General features: G+C 38.4%; 1 protein-coding gene across 2 annotated transcripts in view; it reads left to right on the top strand.

Annotated features, from left to right (window-relative positions):
• Nucleotides 1-15,646, top strand: part of HEATR5A (HEAT repeat containing 5A) — a 134,084-nt gene that overhangs the window by 68,462 nt on the left and 49,976 nt on the right. The window contains exons 20-23 of one of the 2 annotated variants that reach the window (XM_066277673.1): nucleotides 3,510-3,699; nucleotides 4,586-4,755; nucleotides 8,654-8,680; nucleotides 10,189-10,327. In XM_066277673.1, coding sequence (XP_066133770.1) covers nucleotides 3,510-3,699; nucleotides 4,586-4,755; nucleotides 8,654-8,680; nucleotides 10,189-10,327 — 526 coding nt within the window. The remainder of the gene's footprint in view (nucleotides 1-3,509; nucleotides 3,700-4,585; nucleotides 4,756-8,653; nucleotides 8,681-10,188; nucleotides 10,328-15,646) is intronic. The other variant, XM_066277674.1, reaches the window with a different exon arrangement.

Below are 15,646 nucleotides of genomic sequence, written 5' to 3'. Positions count from 1 at the left end.
GTCTGCACTTACATTTTTCCTGTTGCTCTTCTTCCTATTTTCTATCTGATAATCCAAAATTTTTAGTATTCCTTAGATCCAGTTAAGCAACTTCTTATCAAACTTCAATATCCCTAATCCAGAATTGGCTTTCATTCTTTGAATTACCATATTATTAATACTGTCCTCCATATTATCTAATACTTGATTGAATTGACTTATCCTTTTTTTAGTATAGTACTTTTTGCTTCTATTTATTATATTTCTCTTATTCAAGAAGTCTGTTCTGATGCCTGACAGGTGGTGGCACAGTGGATAAAGTGTTAACCCAGAACAGTGGGAGTTGCTGGTTTGAAGCCCTGAGGTCACCAGCAGGGTCATTGGCTTGAGGAGGGGAATTGTTCACATGATCCCAAAGCTTGACAGTTTGAGCTCAAAAGGTCACTGGTGTGAAAAACCCAAGGTCGCTGACTTGAACAAGGGGACACTGGCTCAGCCCTGGTCAAGGCAGATAAGAGAATCAATCAATGCACAACTAAAGTGAAAGCAACTATGAGTTGATGCTTCTCATCTTCTCTCTCCCTTCCTGTCTCTCTATTTTTTTTTTAAAGATTATATTTATTCATTTTAGTGAATAGTGAGAGAAAGAGAAAGGAGTGAGAAGATGGGGAGGAGCAGGAAGCATCAACTCCCAGCAACCTCAGCATTCCAAGTTGACTCTTTATCCACTGTGCCACCACAGGGCAGGCTTGCTCTCTCTCTCCCTCTCTTTCTCAAAAAAAAGGTGTGGGGGGGGGACAAGTCTGTTCTGAATGCAAAGGTTGTTTTTTTTTATTGGTTTTAATTTATTGTGTTTACATAAATTCTAGTGTCCCCCCAAATGCATCCCCCCCTCCCCCGTGTTCCCCTCAACATCCCCCTTACCCCCCTCCCTGCAACACCCTCCCCCCTTCCCTCCAGGATTATCTCATCCTCTCATTCCCTTTCCCTCTGTCTGCTTTCCCTCTGGTTCCTTTGACCCCGCCTCTGTCTTATTCCCTTCCTCAGTTCACATTGTTCCTTGGATTCTTCAGATGAGTGAGGTCATATGATGGGGTTTTTTTTGAGGTTTTATTTTATATTTATTTTTTTACAGAAACAGAGAGAGTCAGAGAGAAGGGTAGATAGGGACAGACAGGAACGGAGAGAGATGAGAAGTATCAATCATTAGTTTTCGCCGCGACACCTTAGTTGTTCATTGATTGCTTTCTCATATGTGCCCTGACCAGGGGGCTACAGCAGACCGAGTAACCCCCTGCTCAAACCAGCAACCCTGAGTCCAAGCTAGTGAGCTTTTGCTAAAACCAGATGAGCCCGCGCTCAAGCTGGCGACCTCAGGGTCTTGAACCTGGGTCCTCCGCATCCCAGTCCGATACTCTATCCACTGTGCCACCGCCTGGTCAGGCGATATTTTTCTTTTTCTGCCTGGCTTATTTTACTTAACATAATAGTTTCTAGGTCCATCCATGTTGTCACAAAAGGTAAGATTTCCTTCTTTTTCATGGCCCCATAGTATTTCATTATATATATATACAGTAGCTTTTTAATCTATCAACAAAAGGAATTCAATATAAAAGCATGTGCATAGCTATGCTTTTATATTGAATTCTATGCATATAAAGCATATGCATAGTTATGCACATGCTTTATATTGAATTTTTTGTTGTTGATTGATTTAAATGCTTCTTTATATGGCTTTCTTTGTCATTAAATCTGACTCTTTTTTTCTAATTTATTTATTGATTTGAGAGAGAGAGAAACATCCATCTGTTTCTGTATGTTCTCTGACTGGAATCCATCTTTATCCTCTGCGTATGGGGATGACACTCTTACCAGTTGAGCTATCCAGCCAGGGCTAATCTGATTCTTCTTGGTTGCTGCTATCTCTCACTTAGTGGGAGTTTATTTTTGTGGGATTTAAAGTGCTGTAAGCTTTCTTATACATCCATTGATAAAGGGAGTTAAACTTTCTAAGTTGATTTCCTGAATGAAGAACATTTTATATGCTTATTATGGAAAATAAAAACATACGTAAAAATTGAGAGTATATGAGGAACCTATATGCTTTATCCAACTTCAGTGGTTATCAGTACATGACCAGTCCTGTCTCATTTAAATCAGAGTTGGCAGATTTATTTTATAAAGGGTAAGACAGTAAGTTATTTAGGCTTTACAAGTCAGACAGTCTCTATCACTGCAACTTCTGCCACGTAGCAGGAAAGCAGCCATAAGTCATACATAAATGAATGAGCACAATTGGGTTTCAGTAAAACTTTATTTATAAAAACAGATGGAGACCAGATTTGGTTTGAGGGTGTTTTGTCTGTTTAATATGTATTTATATATATACATATAAAAATACTTATTTTCTAATCATCGTTTATAAAAGTGTGACTATCCTAAGTGTTCATTTCTGTGAGTAAAGTCTCAGAGTGTGCACCGTGTACCCATACCTAGATCAGTAAGCAGAACACTATCACTACCCCAAACATTATCCTCATGTTCCTTTCTGGTCACACCTGTCCCACCAAGGATAACCACTGTCCTATTTTGCAAGAGCACTTATTAGTTTTGCCTGCTTTTATAATCTTTATCAGTGGAATCGTCTGGTATGTACACTTTTATGTCTGGCTTTTTCAGCTTTGTCTTTGAGAAATTTGTTCATATTATAGTATGTAGTTGTAGATTTTGTTGAATCTTAAAAACTTCAGTTTTCATTCTTTATATAGATTAAACAATAAACAATTATCAATAAACTAGATTTAGCTCAGGCTGTTAGCTAAAGAGTCAAACAGTATCTTGGGATTCTTAGTGCTGAGATATAGCATTCTAAACTAGATGATTGTCTCTCAGTTGTTTTTTACTAGACATTTAAAGAGAAACATTTTCTTAAACTTTTAAAGTTTTAATTTTTAAAAAAAATTTTTTAAGAGTCCCAGGTAAAAGTATTTTTTTTTTGTCTTACCTGTCATGGCGCAGTAGATAAAGCATCAACCCGGAATGCTGTGGTGACCAGTTCCAAATCCTGGGCTTATCTGTTCAATGCACATAAGGGGAGTTGATGCTTCCTGCTCCTCCCCCCCTTCTCTCTCTCTCTCTCAAAATGAAAAAAAAAATTAAAAATTAAATTAAGACTTTTTTTCCTATTGACTTGAGAGAGGAAGGGGAGGAGAGGAAGGGAGAGAGAAAGAGAAAAGCATCAACTCATCATTTTACTTAGTTGTTCCATTTAGTTGTGTACTTATTGACTGCTTCTCATATGTGCCCTGACTAGGGGGTGAACCCACAACTTCTGGCGCTCCCCTTTATCCACTAAGTCACCTGGCCAAGGCTTAAAGTTTTTTATTTCCCTTTCCAAGTTAGAAATAGCACACAAGTACTTTACTTTGCTAATACTTTATCACTTGCTTCAAAAAAAGAATAATTCATTGGGTTTTATCTTTCTTAATGCTGCTGCTATACATATTAAAATTTTTTTTCTGTCTTCACAGACCTGGGCACTACATGCTCTATCATTGATAATTGATTCTGCTGGCTCACTCTACTATATGCATGTGGAACCTACCCTTTCTCTTATTATAATGTTGTTGTTAAATGTGCCTCCTACTCATGCTGAAGTTCACCAGAGTCTTGGTCATTGTTTGAATGCCCTTATTACTACATTAGGTCCAGAGTTACAAGGTATGCATAGCTATTTTTGAGGTGTTTTACATGAAAAATGTACATATAAAAACGAATGAATTCAATTCCTATAGTTGACTCAAATACTTGTCATTAAAATGAAGTTTACCAGACTGTTCTATTCACATGTATTGGCAGAATGTTGAGAATACTCTTGGGAAGACTTTGAATACTAGATGATGACACAATAGAAAAATAGCGTAGGAACTATGGTACTTAATTTAAGCTCTACCACTACTGGAGTGACATTGGGAAAATTTGTACATCTCTGGGTTTCATTTTTCTCTTATCAAAGGAAGGGAAAGTTGAAAAGCCTTTCTGAATGGCACAAGTAGGTGCTCAATAGTGTATTTTGTTAAATAAATGCCATTTATTCTGATTTCTCACCTTGAAAAGACAAGGAATGCATATATATTTAGGAAGATTTGATATGTTTTAAAAATGCTTCTCTTAATTAAAATGAAAGACATGAACTAGAATAACTCTTAAATCTCATAAGACATAAACTACTGCATCCAAAACTCAGATATTCTGATCTGTTCATATGAACATTGTATGATGTTAATATATGAAAACAACTCTCAGCTAATATAAGCAGGGATAAGTATATTAGCAATTTCTAATTCTACTTTTCAGAAAACTTTGGTATAATGGGTAGTCTTATGTTTTTCTTTGCCTAATGATTTGTATAGCCATAAACCTTTCAAACTAAGAATAATTATTTAATCATCTAAAAATCTTTCAGCTGGATTATCCCCGCTTTTGTAGATTACTTTATAGATTCTTACATTTAAAATTGGGGGGAAATTTTTTAACCCAGTAATATACACTTAAAGATTAATGATTTTATAGGCCAATTACGAAAAGCTTTCTGCTTTTATTTTAGGTAACAGTACTTCAATTTCTGCCTTAAGGACTTCCTGTCTGTTGGGTTGTGCAGTGATGCAGGATAACCCAGACTGCCTTGTTCAAGCTCAGGCCATCTCTTGTCTTCAGCAGCTTCATATGTTTGCTCCACGACATGTTAACTTGTCTAGCCTGGTCAGCAGCCTCTGTGTGAGTATTAAATTATAAAAGAGACCTGAGTCCTGGCTAGAGAGCTCGGTTAGTTAAGAGCATTGTACTGAAGCACAGAGGTTGCTGGTTTGATCCCTGGTCAGTGCACAGATGTTCCTGTCTCTCTCCTGCTTTCTCCCTTCCTCTCTCTAAAATCAATAAAATAAACATTTAAAAATAAGTAAATAAATGAGACCTGGGTGTCTTTTATTGGAAACTTAGATATAATTCTCTAGACTGTGTGCAATGGCTTTTTTCCCTCAGTTCTAGTCTTTCATGTGGGAGTGGGGAACCAGTTTTTATATATCATACCTTAAACTTCTCATATGTTGATTCATTTTTCTCCCATTAATGTTGAACTTAATACTTTGAATATTTATTTATTAATCAGTGAGCATATGCAGTGTGCTTACATGTCCCAGGTATTATATAAATACATACTGTAGGACATGGAAAAATTTATGTGGCAACATTTTCCCTCTCTTCTTAGTCTCTTCCAAATTATCACATACAAAGTTCTTTCCATCTCAGATGGGCACATAACATTTTTCATAATATTCTAACAGCATATGCATCAATATCTTCATTCTACTAATATGTCTAATGAATATAGGAGGTGGTTCATTACTGTCAGTGGACTGCATCAAAAATTATTACATTTGGCCTGACCAGGCAGTGGCGCAGTGGATAAAGCGTTGGACTGGGATGCAGAGGACCCAGGTTCAAGACCCCGAGGTCGCCAGCTTGAGCGCGGACTCATCTGGTTTGAGCAAGGCTCACCAGCTTGGATCCAAGGTCACTGGCTTGAGCAAGGGTTCACTTGCTCTGCTGTAGCCCCCCGGTTAAGGCACATATGAGAAAGCAATCAATGAACAACTGAGGAGCTGCAATGAAGAGTTGATGCTTTTCATCTCTCTCCCTATCTGTTTCTCTCTCTGTCTCTGTCTCCGCAAAAATAAAAAATAAAAAAATTATTACATTTAGAATGAAAACTTGACACCTTTGATTTTTAATTTTTTCTGCCTGCAGTATTCATAGCACACTCCTATTAGTAATGTGACAGTTGAGAATTGTTACCTTATTTAGACAGATCTTTTATTTTCAAACTTGAGGCAAAATATGCAGCATTTCGACCTTGAAAGAACCTCAAACATCATTAAAAACCAGTCTTCTTGCCTGACCAGGTGGTGGCGCAGTGGATAGAACGTCGGACTGGGATGCTGAGGACTCAGTTTCGAGACCCCGAGGTCACCAGCTTGAGTGCGGGCTCATCTGGTTTGAGCAAAAACTCACCAGCTTGGACCCAAGGTCGCTGGCTCCAGCAAGGGGTTACTCGGTCTGCTGAAGGCCCGCGGTCAAGGTATATATGAGAAAACAATCAATGAACAACTAAGGTGTCGCAATGCGCAATGAAAAACTAATGATTGATGCTTCTCATCTCTCCGTTTCTGTCTGTCTGTTCCTGTCTATCCCTCTCTCTGAGACTCTCTCTGTCTTTGTAAAAAAACAGTTCTGTAAAAAAACAAACAGTCTTCTCAATGAAAAGATAAACTAAGGACCAAAAAGTCAAATAATTTGATTAAGTAGTATGGTAGCTTTACATCTAGAAACCAGGATTCTGAACTTTTTGTCCCATCCTCATTTCATTATTTTATACTGACTTTTAGTTACAAATGGCTCCTGGCTCTGTGCCATCACCTCTTCCAGCCTCAGCTCTTGTGTCTGTAAAACACAAGAATTAGCCAAGATGTGCCTATAAAGGCACATGCCCCAGACATTTAATAACCACATATTAAGTAGCAGGTTTTATTTTTTTCCTGGATACCTTATACACAGATTATGTTGCCTTCGTATTGCTTTTGATAGTTATATATGTAAGACTCTTAGAAAGGGGCAGGCTGTGACTGACCTTCCTGGTAGAAACTTTGTTTCCTGCCTGCATTATACATGTATAAGAGAAAACAGCACTTACTGGAAAAGGATTTTACCTTGACTACCAAACGACTTTTCCTCGGAAACATTACTCTTTATATTTAGAGAACCATTGCAAAAACCACCACTCCTTTGAAAAACATCCACTCCTTTGCACGTTGGTCTGACTTTTCACTCTCCATTTGAATATAATGATGCTGCCATTTTTTTTTAATTATAGTAGGAAATTTCCATTAATGGCCTTTCAAAATTTCTTTCACTACATGGATTCATTTATTAAATTTTTTGTTTTTTTGAGAGAGACAAGAAGAGAGAGAGATGAGAAGCATCAACTTGTAGTTGTGCACTTGAGTTGTTCATTGATTGTTTCTCCTATATGCCTTGTCCTAGGGACTCCAGCCGAGCTAGTGACCCCTGCTCAAGCCAGTGACCTTGGGCTTCAAACTAGCAACCATGGGGTCATGTCTATGATCCCATGCTCAAGGTGATGAGCTTATGCTCAAGCCAGTGACCTCAGTTTAAAACCTAAGCATCCCAGGTCAATGCTTTATCCCACTGCACCTTACTGGTCAGGCCATTTATTAAATTTCTTTAACGTTACATGAATAAACAAATAAAGTTTGTTGAGAAATAAAAAGCAAGACTAACTACTAACTCTTGGTCAATTAGATCTGTTCAAACTCATTACCCTTTTCCTAAACGAGAAAGGTTACATACACATAAGGAAGAATAGATATTATCAGATTATTTTGTGCTCACATTCAGAGCAATTGAGAAAATCAAAAGTAACAATTACAAATCATATTCATGTTAGTTATAATATTTAAGCTGTAAAGTGATATTTCTTTTTTAGAGAGAGGGGGACAGGCAGGGACAGACGAGAAGAGAGAGAGATGAGAAGCATCAACTTGTTGAGGCACTTTAATTGTTCATTGATTGCTTTCTCATACGTGCCTTGACAGGGTGGAGGGTGGGACTTCAAGCCAGCAACCTTTGCGCTCAAGCCAGCAATCATGGGGTCATGTCTTTGATCCTCTGCTCAAGCCGGTGATCCCATACTCAAGCTGGTTAGCCTGTGCTCAAGCCAGCAACCTCAGGGTTTCAAAAATGTGTCCTCAGCATCTCAGGTTGCTGCTCTGTCCACTGCGCCACCACCTGGTCAGGCTGTAAAGTGATTTTTTTTTTACACAGAAATTATATTCAAAAGTTGCTATTGTAATGTTAATTTTTGTGTCTTAGTTTGGTTATTAAAGCTTTTTATTCTAAATTTATTATATTTTAGAGTTTTCTATAGTTAGGAAATTGCCTTTGCTTTCATATTTAACAATTTTATGATCAGAGGTTTTTTTTCTACAGAGTTTAATTATTTAGCATGAAGTGTTTTCACATTAATTAAAACTCCCTTAATATTCAGATTACATTTTTCATTAAGAAAGAATCTTAGTGGAAAAGACTTTCTTCTAACTGCATGCTATTTAACTCTTCTGAACTTGGTCTCAGCTACAGTAGCAATTCTGAGTACTCTCAATTTTAAAACTTGGCTTCCAAGAATAAGAAAAAAAAATCTATAATTAACTTGTGATGAGATAAACCATTAACTTTGTTCCTTGCTGGACACCTGTTCCTGTGAATGCAATCCAGATCCGTCCTCTCACACTGGCAACTCTGATCTGGTTTGTTACTGAAGCTTAATGAGAGATTCCAAAGGAAAAACTAAATTCACAAATGTACATTTTAAAATTATATTTTTACATCCTGAGTTGACTGTTTTCAAGATCTTAGCTCAACTCATATTTTAAGTAAATGAAGTATTTGTGGCATATTTTTAAAGCTGAAGCTAAGCCAGTTTTAATGATAGAGCTCTAACAACATTTGTATTTTACTTTTTAGATAACTGTTGTCAAAATCACTCTAGTATTTACCATTTGGTTCTGTCTTGACTGGTCTGTCATTTGTTTTTGTGCAGGAGATCTTGTTGGATAATTCTTTGTTGGTAGGTCCCTGACCCTTGATTCCTAACTTCTTTTGAGGTTTGCAGTGTTGTTTCCTTGTCATTTTTTTAGCAGTAGATGTTCTTGTTTTCTTATGCATCTCTTTTTAAGCTAACCATTAATGCAAATTCCACTGTATGTAGCATGCTTTATAGTGTTATTTAATACCAGTGTAAAAAAGTCCTCCCTAACCTTCTCCAGCTGGTATATTTACTTCTTGCACTTAATTTTGCATCATTTTGGTTAACATGTTCATTTCCGAATGGAATTGTAGTTACAGTTTGATTTAATTTCTTATTTTGCCTGTTTAGTTTGTTTGCCTTAACCCAGTCTATTCCTCTTCCCTTTACAAAGGCTGGAGAATGACATGGAGATATTAAGCATCCCATTTTGCTTTGTGTGACAGCCTTCAGTCTTCTTTCTACCAAAATACTTCTAAGCATGCTTTCTATGTTAGATTGACTAGCTTGGATAATGCTGCACCTGCCTTGTGTTATATGCTTTTAAAACTCCAGTTAAAATAGCTAATAGATTCATTAACTTTTCTTTAAAATTGTCTCATAGAGTGCTTTTTTGTCATTCTTATTAGATGTAGCCATAATCTTGGGCATGAATAAATTTAATGTTTTTATATTTTAACTTCTCTGTTATCGTGTGTACTAGTTTCTCACAACAGAGTTCTTAAACGTGACTGGAATGACATTACCTTGGGACTTTGTGAATGACATTCCTCTATTCCCACTTTTGAGTTTATGATATAGCTTGAGGATGTCTTAGAAAATATTTACAAAGTAGTTCCTGTCCATATCTTTCACTGATCATGTATTTACAAACTTTTTGTCTTTTGGCTTCTGGTAAAATTTAGGATTTAGCTGTCTTTGCATGTGTTTCTTCTGTAATTCACAAAGCCAGCTGCCACCACCTACTCTTTTCCTCAAAATTAGCCTCTGCCCTTTTCAGCAAATTGACCTACTTCAGTCCTTTTCTTCCATACAACCAGGTCTAAAGATAACTATAGGAATTATGCCATTACTCAAATTTTGCTTGGAAAAATCACTATCATAAGACACATATTCATTGTCTTAAACCATACCAAACTGTTCTTTATTTTCATATTTCTACTAGAGAATCATTAAAAAATTATATTATAGTTGCATGAGCACAAATATATAAACTGAAGGTAAATTCTTTCTCAGTTACATTGCTTTTATCTCAAAACTATAATATTTTTGCTCATAAGTTTTATGTCTGCTAACATTGTCACGAGGCTTCTGCTTGGATTTACTTATGAATATTGCATAATCAAGTACGTCTTACTCCTTAAGTTATTTCTAAGTTATATAATAAAAAATGTATACTACAATAATTTGAATTTTTATATATTTAACAAGTTGCATCCAACCCAGTAATGGGCTTGGCAGAATCAGGAGGGGTCCAGTGAATATCTGCTAGGTTTTTGGAGTGCTAGCACGAATATCACTTCCTTCAGTTCCCACATGGTGTTTTCCAGGTGAACCTCTGTAGTCCCTATTTGTTACTGAGAAGAGCAGTTCTGGCTTGTTTACGTCAGCTTGTGCAGAGAGAAGCAGCTGAAGTTTCAGAACATGCTGTTATGCTTGCTAAGGAGAGCAAACAAGAGTTGACTCCAGGTAATTCTTTTTCTCACTATTAGCTCCAGCTCAAATAATTGTTTTAATCTTAAATCTTACGTGGAAACATGAGTTCTTTTTTAACTAATTTATAATTACATCATTTAGATTAAAAATTGTAAATTTATTTTTAAGCTTTAGAAGAAGTTGTAAAAATTAACAAATGACTATTACTCTTTAAATTAGTTCAATACTCTTCCTATTATATTACTTTTGGGATGTCATTTTTCAGAACAGTATTTTTCTGCATATCCTAAACATGAGTTTTTAAAACAAAACTTATAAGCAAGTATATAATATGTCTTAAACCTGTTACGACAGACAATTGCTAACAATTGTTATCATTATAACCAGTGATGTTACTGGTTTAGAACAGTGGTTCTCAAAGGTAGGCCTCCAAACCAGCAGCATCCACCACACCTGGGGACTTGTCAGAAATGCAGTATTGGATGCAATCCCAAATCGGCTAAAGGAAGAATCTGGGAATAGAGCCCAGCAATCTGTTATCTATGTTTTTACAAATCCTGTGTTAATGTATACTAAAGTTTGAGAGCCATTGGGTTTAAAGCAAGTTTTTTCACAGGTCAATTGAATTGGATTTAGCTCTTAAGTAATTTATATGTGCCTTTTCTTCTCCCAAAATTTCATTTAATGAAGTCCACCATAGATGAGTCAGCTTCAAGTTAAGGAATTTTTTGGTCCCTTTTTCTATATTTCGGAGGTAAATTAAAGGATTTCTTAACCAATAAGATTTGTTTGAAGTATATATCCCATCATTTTATTTTATTATTGATTGATTGATTGATTTTAGAGACAGAGAGGAAGGGAAAGAGAGAAAGAAACACTGACTTGCTGTTCAACCCATTTATGTACTCACTAATTGATTCTTGTATGTCCCCTGACTGCAGATTGAACCTGCAGCCTTGGCATATCAGAACAATGCTCTAACCAAATGAATGGTCTGTCCCTTCATTTTAAAATTATGTAATCCAAACACACATATAAATTCAAACAGCCTACAAAAATAGTAATGATAATATCATAGTTTTATGTATATAGTATCAAAAGTGCTGTCATAGCCTGACACATGGTGGCATCAACCTGGGACATTGAGGACCCAGATTCGAAACCCCCGTGTCATTGACTTAAACGTGGGCTCGTCTGGCTTGAGCCGCAGGATCGCCGGCTTGAGCGCAGGGTTGCTGGCTTGAACCCAAAAGGTCACTGGCTTGATTCCCAAGTTCGCTGGCTTGAGCCCAAGATCCCTGGCTTGAGCAAAGGATCATTGACTCTGCTAGAGCCCCCCAGTCAAGGCAGGTATGAGAAAACAGTCAGTGAATAACTAAAGTGCTGCAGCTGCAAGTTGGTGCTTCTCATTTCTCTCCCTCCTGTCTTTCTGCCTCTGGAGTATGTGTGTACTACAGCAAACAAAAATGTGGGCCCTGGCCAGTTGGCTCAATGGTAGAACAGCTGGGTATTGGATGTCCCTGGTTCAATTCCCAGTCAGGGCACATGGGAGAAGCGACCATCTGCTTCTCTACCCCTCGTCCTCCTTTTCTCTCTCTCTCTCCCTTTCCGTATCTTATTTCATTCTCCGTCCCTGTCTCCCTCTCCCTTTTCTCCTCTTTCTCTCCCTCTCTCCTTCTTCTCCTCTTCCCCTCTCCCTCTTTTCCTCTCTCTCTCCCTCTCCCTTTTCCCAACAGCAGCCATGGCTCAATTTGTTCAAGTACATGGGCTCTGGGCTCTGAGGATGGCTCCATGAATGAATCCTTTGCACCTCAAGTACTAAAAATAGCTCAGTTGTAAGTATGGCCCCAGATGGGCAGAGTTTCAGCACCAGATAGAGGTTGCTGGGTGGATCCCAGTTGGGGCGCACGCAGGGGTCTGTTTCTCTATTTCCCCTCTACTCACTTGGAAAAGAAGAAAAAAACAACAATAAAAACAAGCCTGACCAGGCGGTGGCGCAGTGGATAGAGCGTCGTACTGGGACACAGCAGACCCAGGTTTGAAACCCCGAGGTCGCCAGCTTGAGCAAGGGATCACTTGCTCTGCTGTAGCCTCCAGTCAAGTCACCTCTGAGAAAGCAATCAGGGTGCTTTCTAGAAAACAACTAAGGTGCCGCAACAAAGAATTGAAGCTTCTCATCTCTCTTCCTTCCTATCTCTCTGTTCCTATCTGTCCTTCTCTCTGTCTCTCGCAAAAAACAAAAAAACACACAAGAAAGTGCTGTTATACTTTAGATCTCAGATTTCACAATGCTTTCTGATACTTAAAGCATTCAAATCTGTAATATTTTTTATTGTCATACTATGCTTTTAAGCTTTTTCTAAAAAATGTATTGATTTTACAGAGAGAAACATCGATTTGTTCGACTTACTCATGCCTTCATTGGTTAATTCTTTCTTCTCTGTGCCCTGACCAGGAATCAAACCTGACAACTTGGTATATGGGGGTCAGGGACGCTATAGCCAACAGAGCTACCTGGCTAGGGCTGTGCTTTTTAAATATTTTTTTTTGTTTTTATTAATTTTTTTTAAATTTAGACAATTTTAACAGGGTGACATTGATTAATTAGGGTCCATAGATTCAGAGAAAACATCTCCAGGTCATTTTGATATTTGATTATGTTTTATACCCATCATCCAAAGTCATATTGTCGTCCGTCACCTTCTATTTGGTTTTCTTTGTGCCCCTCCCCTTCCCCTATCCCCCTCTTCTCTTTCCCTCCTCTCCCCCCATCCCCCGTAACCACCACACTCTTGTCCATGTCCCTGAGTCTCATTTTTGTGTCCCACCTGTGTATGGAATCATAGTTCTTAGTTTTTTCTTATTTATTTATTTCACTCAGTATGAAGTTATCAAGATGTTATCAAGATCTATCTATGTTGTAAATGATCTGATGTCATCATTTCTTATGGCTGAGTAGTATTCCATAGTATATATGTACCACATCATCTTTATCCAATCATCTATTGAAGGGCTTTTTGGTTGTTTCCATGTCTTGGCCACTGTGAACAATGCTGCAAAGAACATGGGGCTGAATGTGTCTTTACGTACCAATGTTTCTGAGTTTTGGGGGTATATACCCAGTAGAGGGATTGCTGGGTCACATGGTAATTCTATTTTTTTTTTTTTTTTTGGTATTTTTCTGAAGTTGGAAACGGGGAGGCAGTCAGACAGACTCCCGCATGCACCCAACCGGGATCCACCTGGCATGCCCACCAGGTGGCGATGCTCTACCCATCTGGGGCGTGGCTCTGTTGCAACCAGAGCCATTCTAGCGCCTGAGGCAGAGGCCATGGAGCCATCCTCAGCGCTCGGGCCAACTTTGCTCCAATGGAGCCTCGGCTGTGGGACGGGAAGAGAGAGAAAGACAGGAAGGAGAGGGGGAGGGGTGGAGAAGCAGATGGGCGCTTCTTCTGTGCGCCCTGGCCGGGAATCGAACCTGCGACTCCTGCACACCAGGCCGATGCTCTACCACTGAGCGAACCAGCCAGGGCCACTATTTTTAATTTTTTGAGGAACCACCATACTTTATTCCGTAATGGTTGTACTACTTTACATTCCCACCAACAGTGGATGACGGTTCCTTTTTCTCCACAGCCTCTCCAACACTTGTTATTACCTGTCTTAAATTAGTTTTTATTAAAACTTTTGAACTAGCTTGAATTAATTAGCATTGCTGAACTGGTTATACCAGTGATCGAACAGGTTGCACAACTCATTTGAAAACACTTCTGTAATTATTTACCTTAACCAGTAAATTTTTAATCTCCTAACTAAGAGATATTCTCCCCAAAGTAACCTTTGGTTTATATTCACCACTTAAATTATATCTGTTGTTTTAGGCTTTGATTGTGTCCTTATCCTGATTTATGTTTCTAGAATTATAGAATTAGCTATTCAAGTAAATTATAGTAAAATACTCAAATATAATTCCTTTTTTAAATTTTGTAATTTTTTATACCCATGGAAAAATTCATTCACCTACATAGGATTTTTTTGTTGTTTGTATTTTTCTGAAGTTGGAAACAAGGAGGCAGTCAGACAGACTCCCGCATGCGCCCGACCGGGATCCACCCAGCACACCCACCAGGGGGTGATGCTCTACCCATCTGGGGTGTTGCTCTGTTGCAACCAGAGCCATTCTAGCACCTGAGGCAGAGGCCACAGAGCCATCCTCAGCGCCCGGGCCATCTTTGCTCCAGTGGAGCCTCGGCTGTGGGAGGGGAAGAGAGAGACAGAGAGTAAGGAGAGGGGGAGGGGTGGATTAGCAGATGGGCGCCTCTCCTGTGTGCCCTGGCCGGGAATCAAACCTGGGACTCCTGCACGCCAGGCCAACACTCTACCACTGAGCCAACCGGCCAGGGCTACTTAGGATCTTTATGACACTCATTTATATAGACATACAATCCTTTTGCCAAACCATTTCAAGGCAGGCTGCAAGCAGCAATTATGACAGTTCACCCCTAAATACTTCAGTTTGTATTTTGCATGAGAGACATTCTCCTACATGACCACATATCATTTCCTTGATTAATAAAATTAACAGTGATTAGTGACATCAGGGAATGTGCAGTTCTCATACAGATTTCCTGTTATCAAAAAAAACAACATCTTTTATGACTCCTTCCCATCAACCAACCCAAATTTAGGATTCAGTCATGACTCAAACATTGCATTGGTTATTCTGTCTCCTTAGACCACTAATTAGAAACAATCCTACCATCTTCTTCTGAACTTTAAAAGATTATTCCTTTTTAAAAATTGTTTAATAATGGGCCTGACCAGGTGGCGGCGCAATGGATAGAGCATCGGACTGGGATGCAGAGGACCCAGGTTCTAGACCCCGAGGTCGCCACCTTGAGTGCGGGCTCATCTGGCTTGAGCAAAAAGCTCACCAGCTTGGACCCAAGGTCGCTGGCTCGAGCAAGGGGTTACTTGGTCTGCTGAAGGCCCACAGTCAAGGCACATATGAGAAAACAATCAATGAACAACTAAGGTGTCACAACGAAAAACTGATGATTGATGCTCCTCATCTCTCTCCCTTCCTGTCTGTCTGTCCCTATCTATCCTTCTCTCTGACTCTCTCAAGTCTCTGTAAAAAAAAAAAAATTGTCTAATAATGGGAAAGTCTTCAGAAAACAAATGCTTTCATAAACCCTAGATGAGTTAAATCTTCAAGAGAAAATTCATTGTTTTAGCATTTCCAGAATTAGAGGAAATAGATGCTAGATTAAGGCTTATATTTCTTCTTGAGATGTTTTATTCTGCAATGAGAATATTGTGTAATAATATGTACTAATTTAGTAGTGTTCT

The sequence above is a fragment of the Saccopteryx bilineata genome, chromosome 4, assembly GCF_036850765.1.
Source record: "Saccopteryx bilineata isolate mSacBil1 chromosome 4, mSacBil1_pri_phased_curated, whole genome shotgun sequence".
Lineage (NCBI taxonomy): Eukaryota > Metazoa > Chordata > Mammalia > Chiroptera > Emballonuridae > Saccopteryx > Saccopteryx bilineata.
The sequence above is the reverse complement of the archived record's forward strand: the minus strand, read 5'-3'. Positions and strand labels throughout refer to the sequence as shown.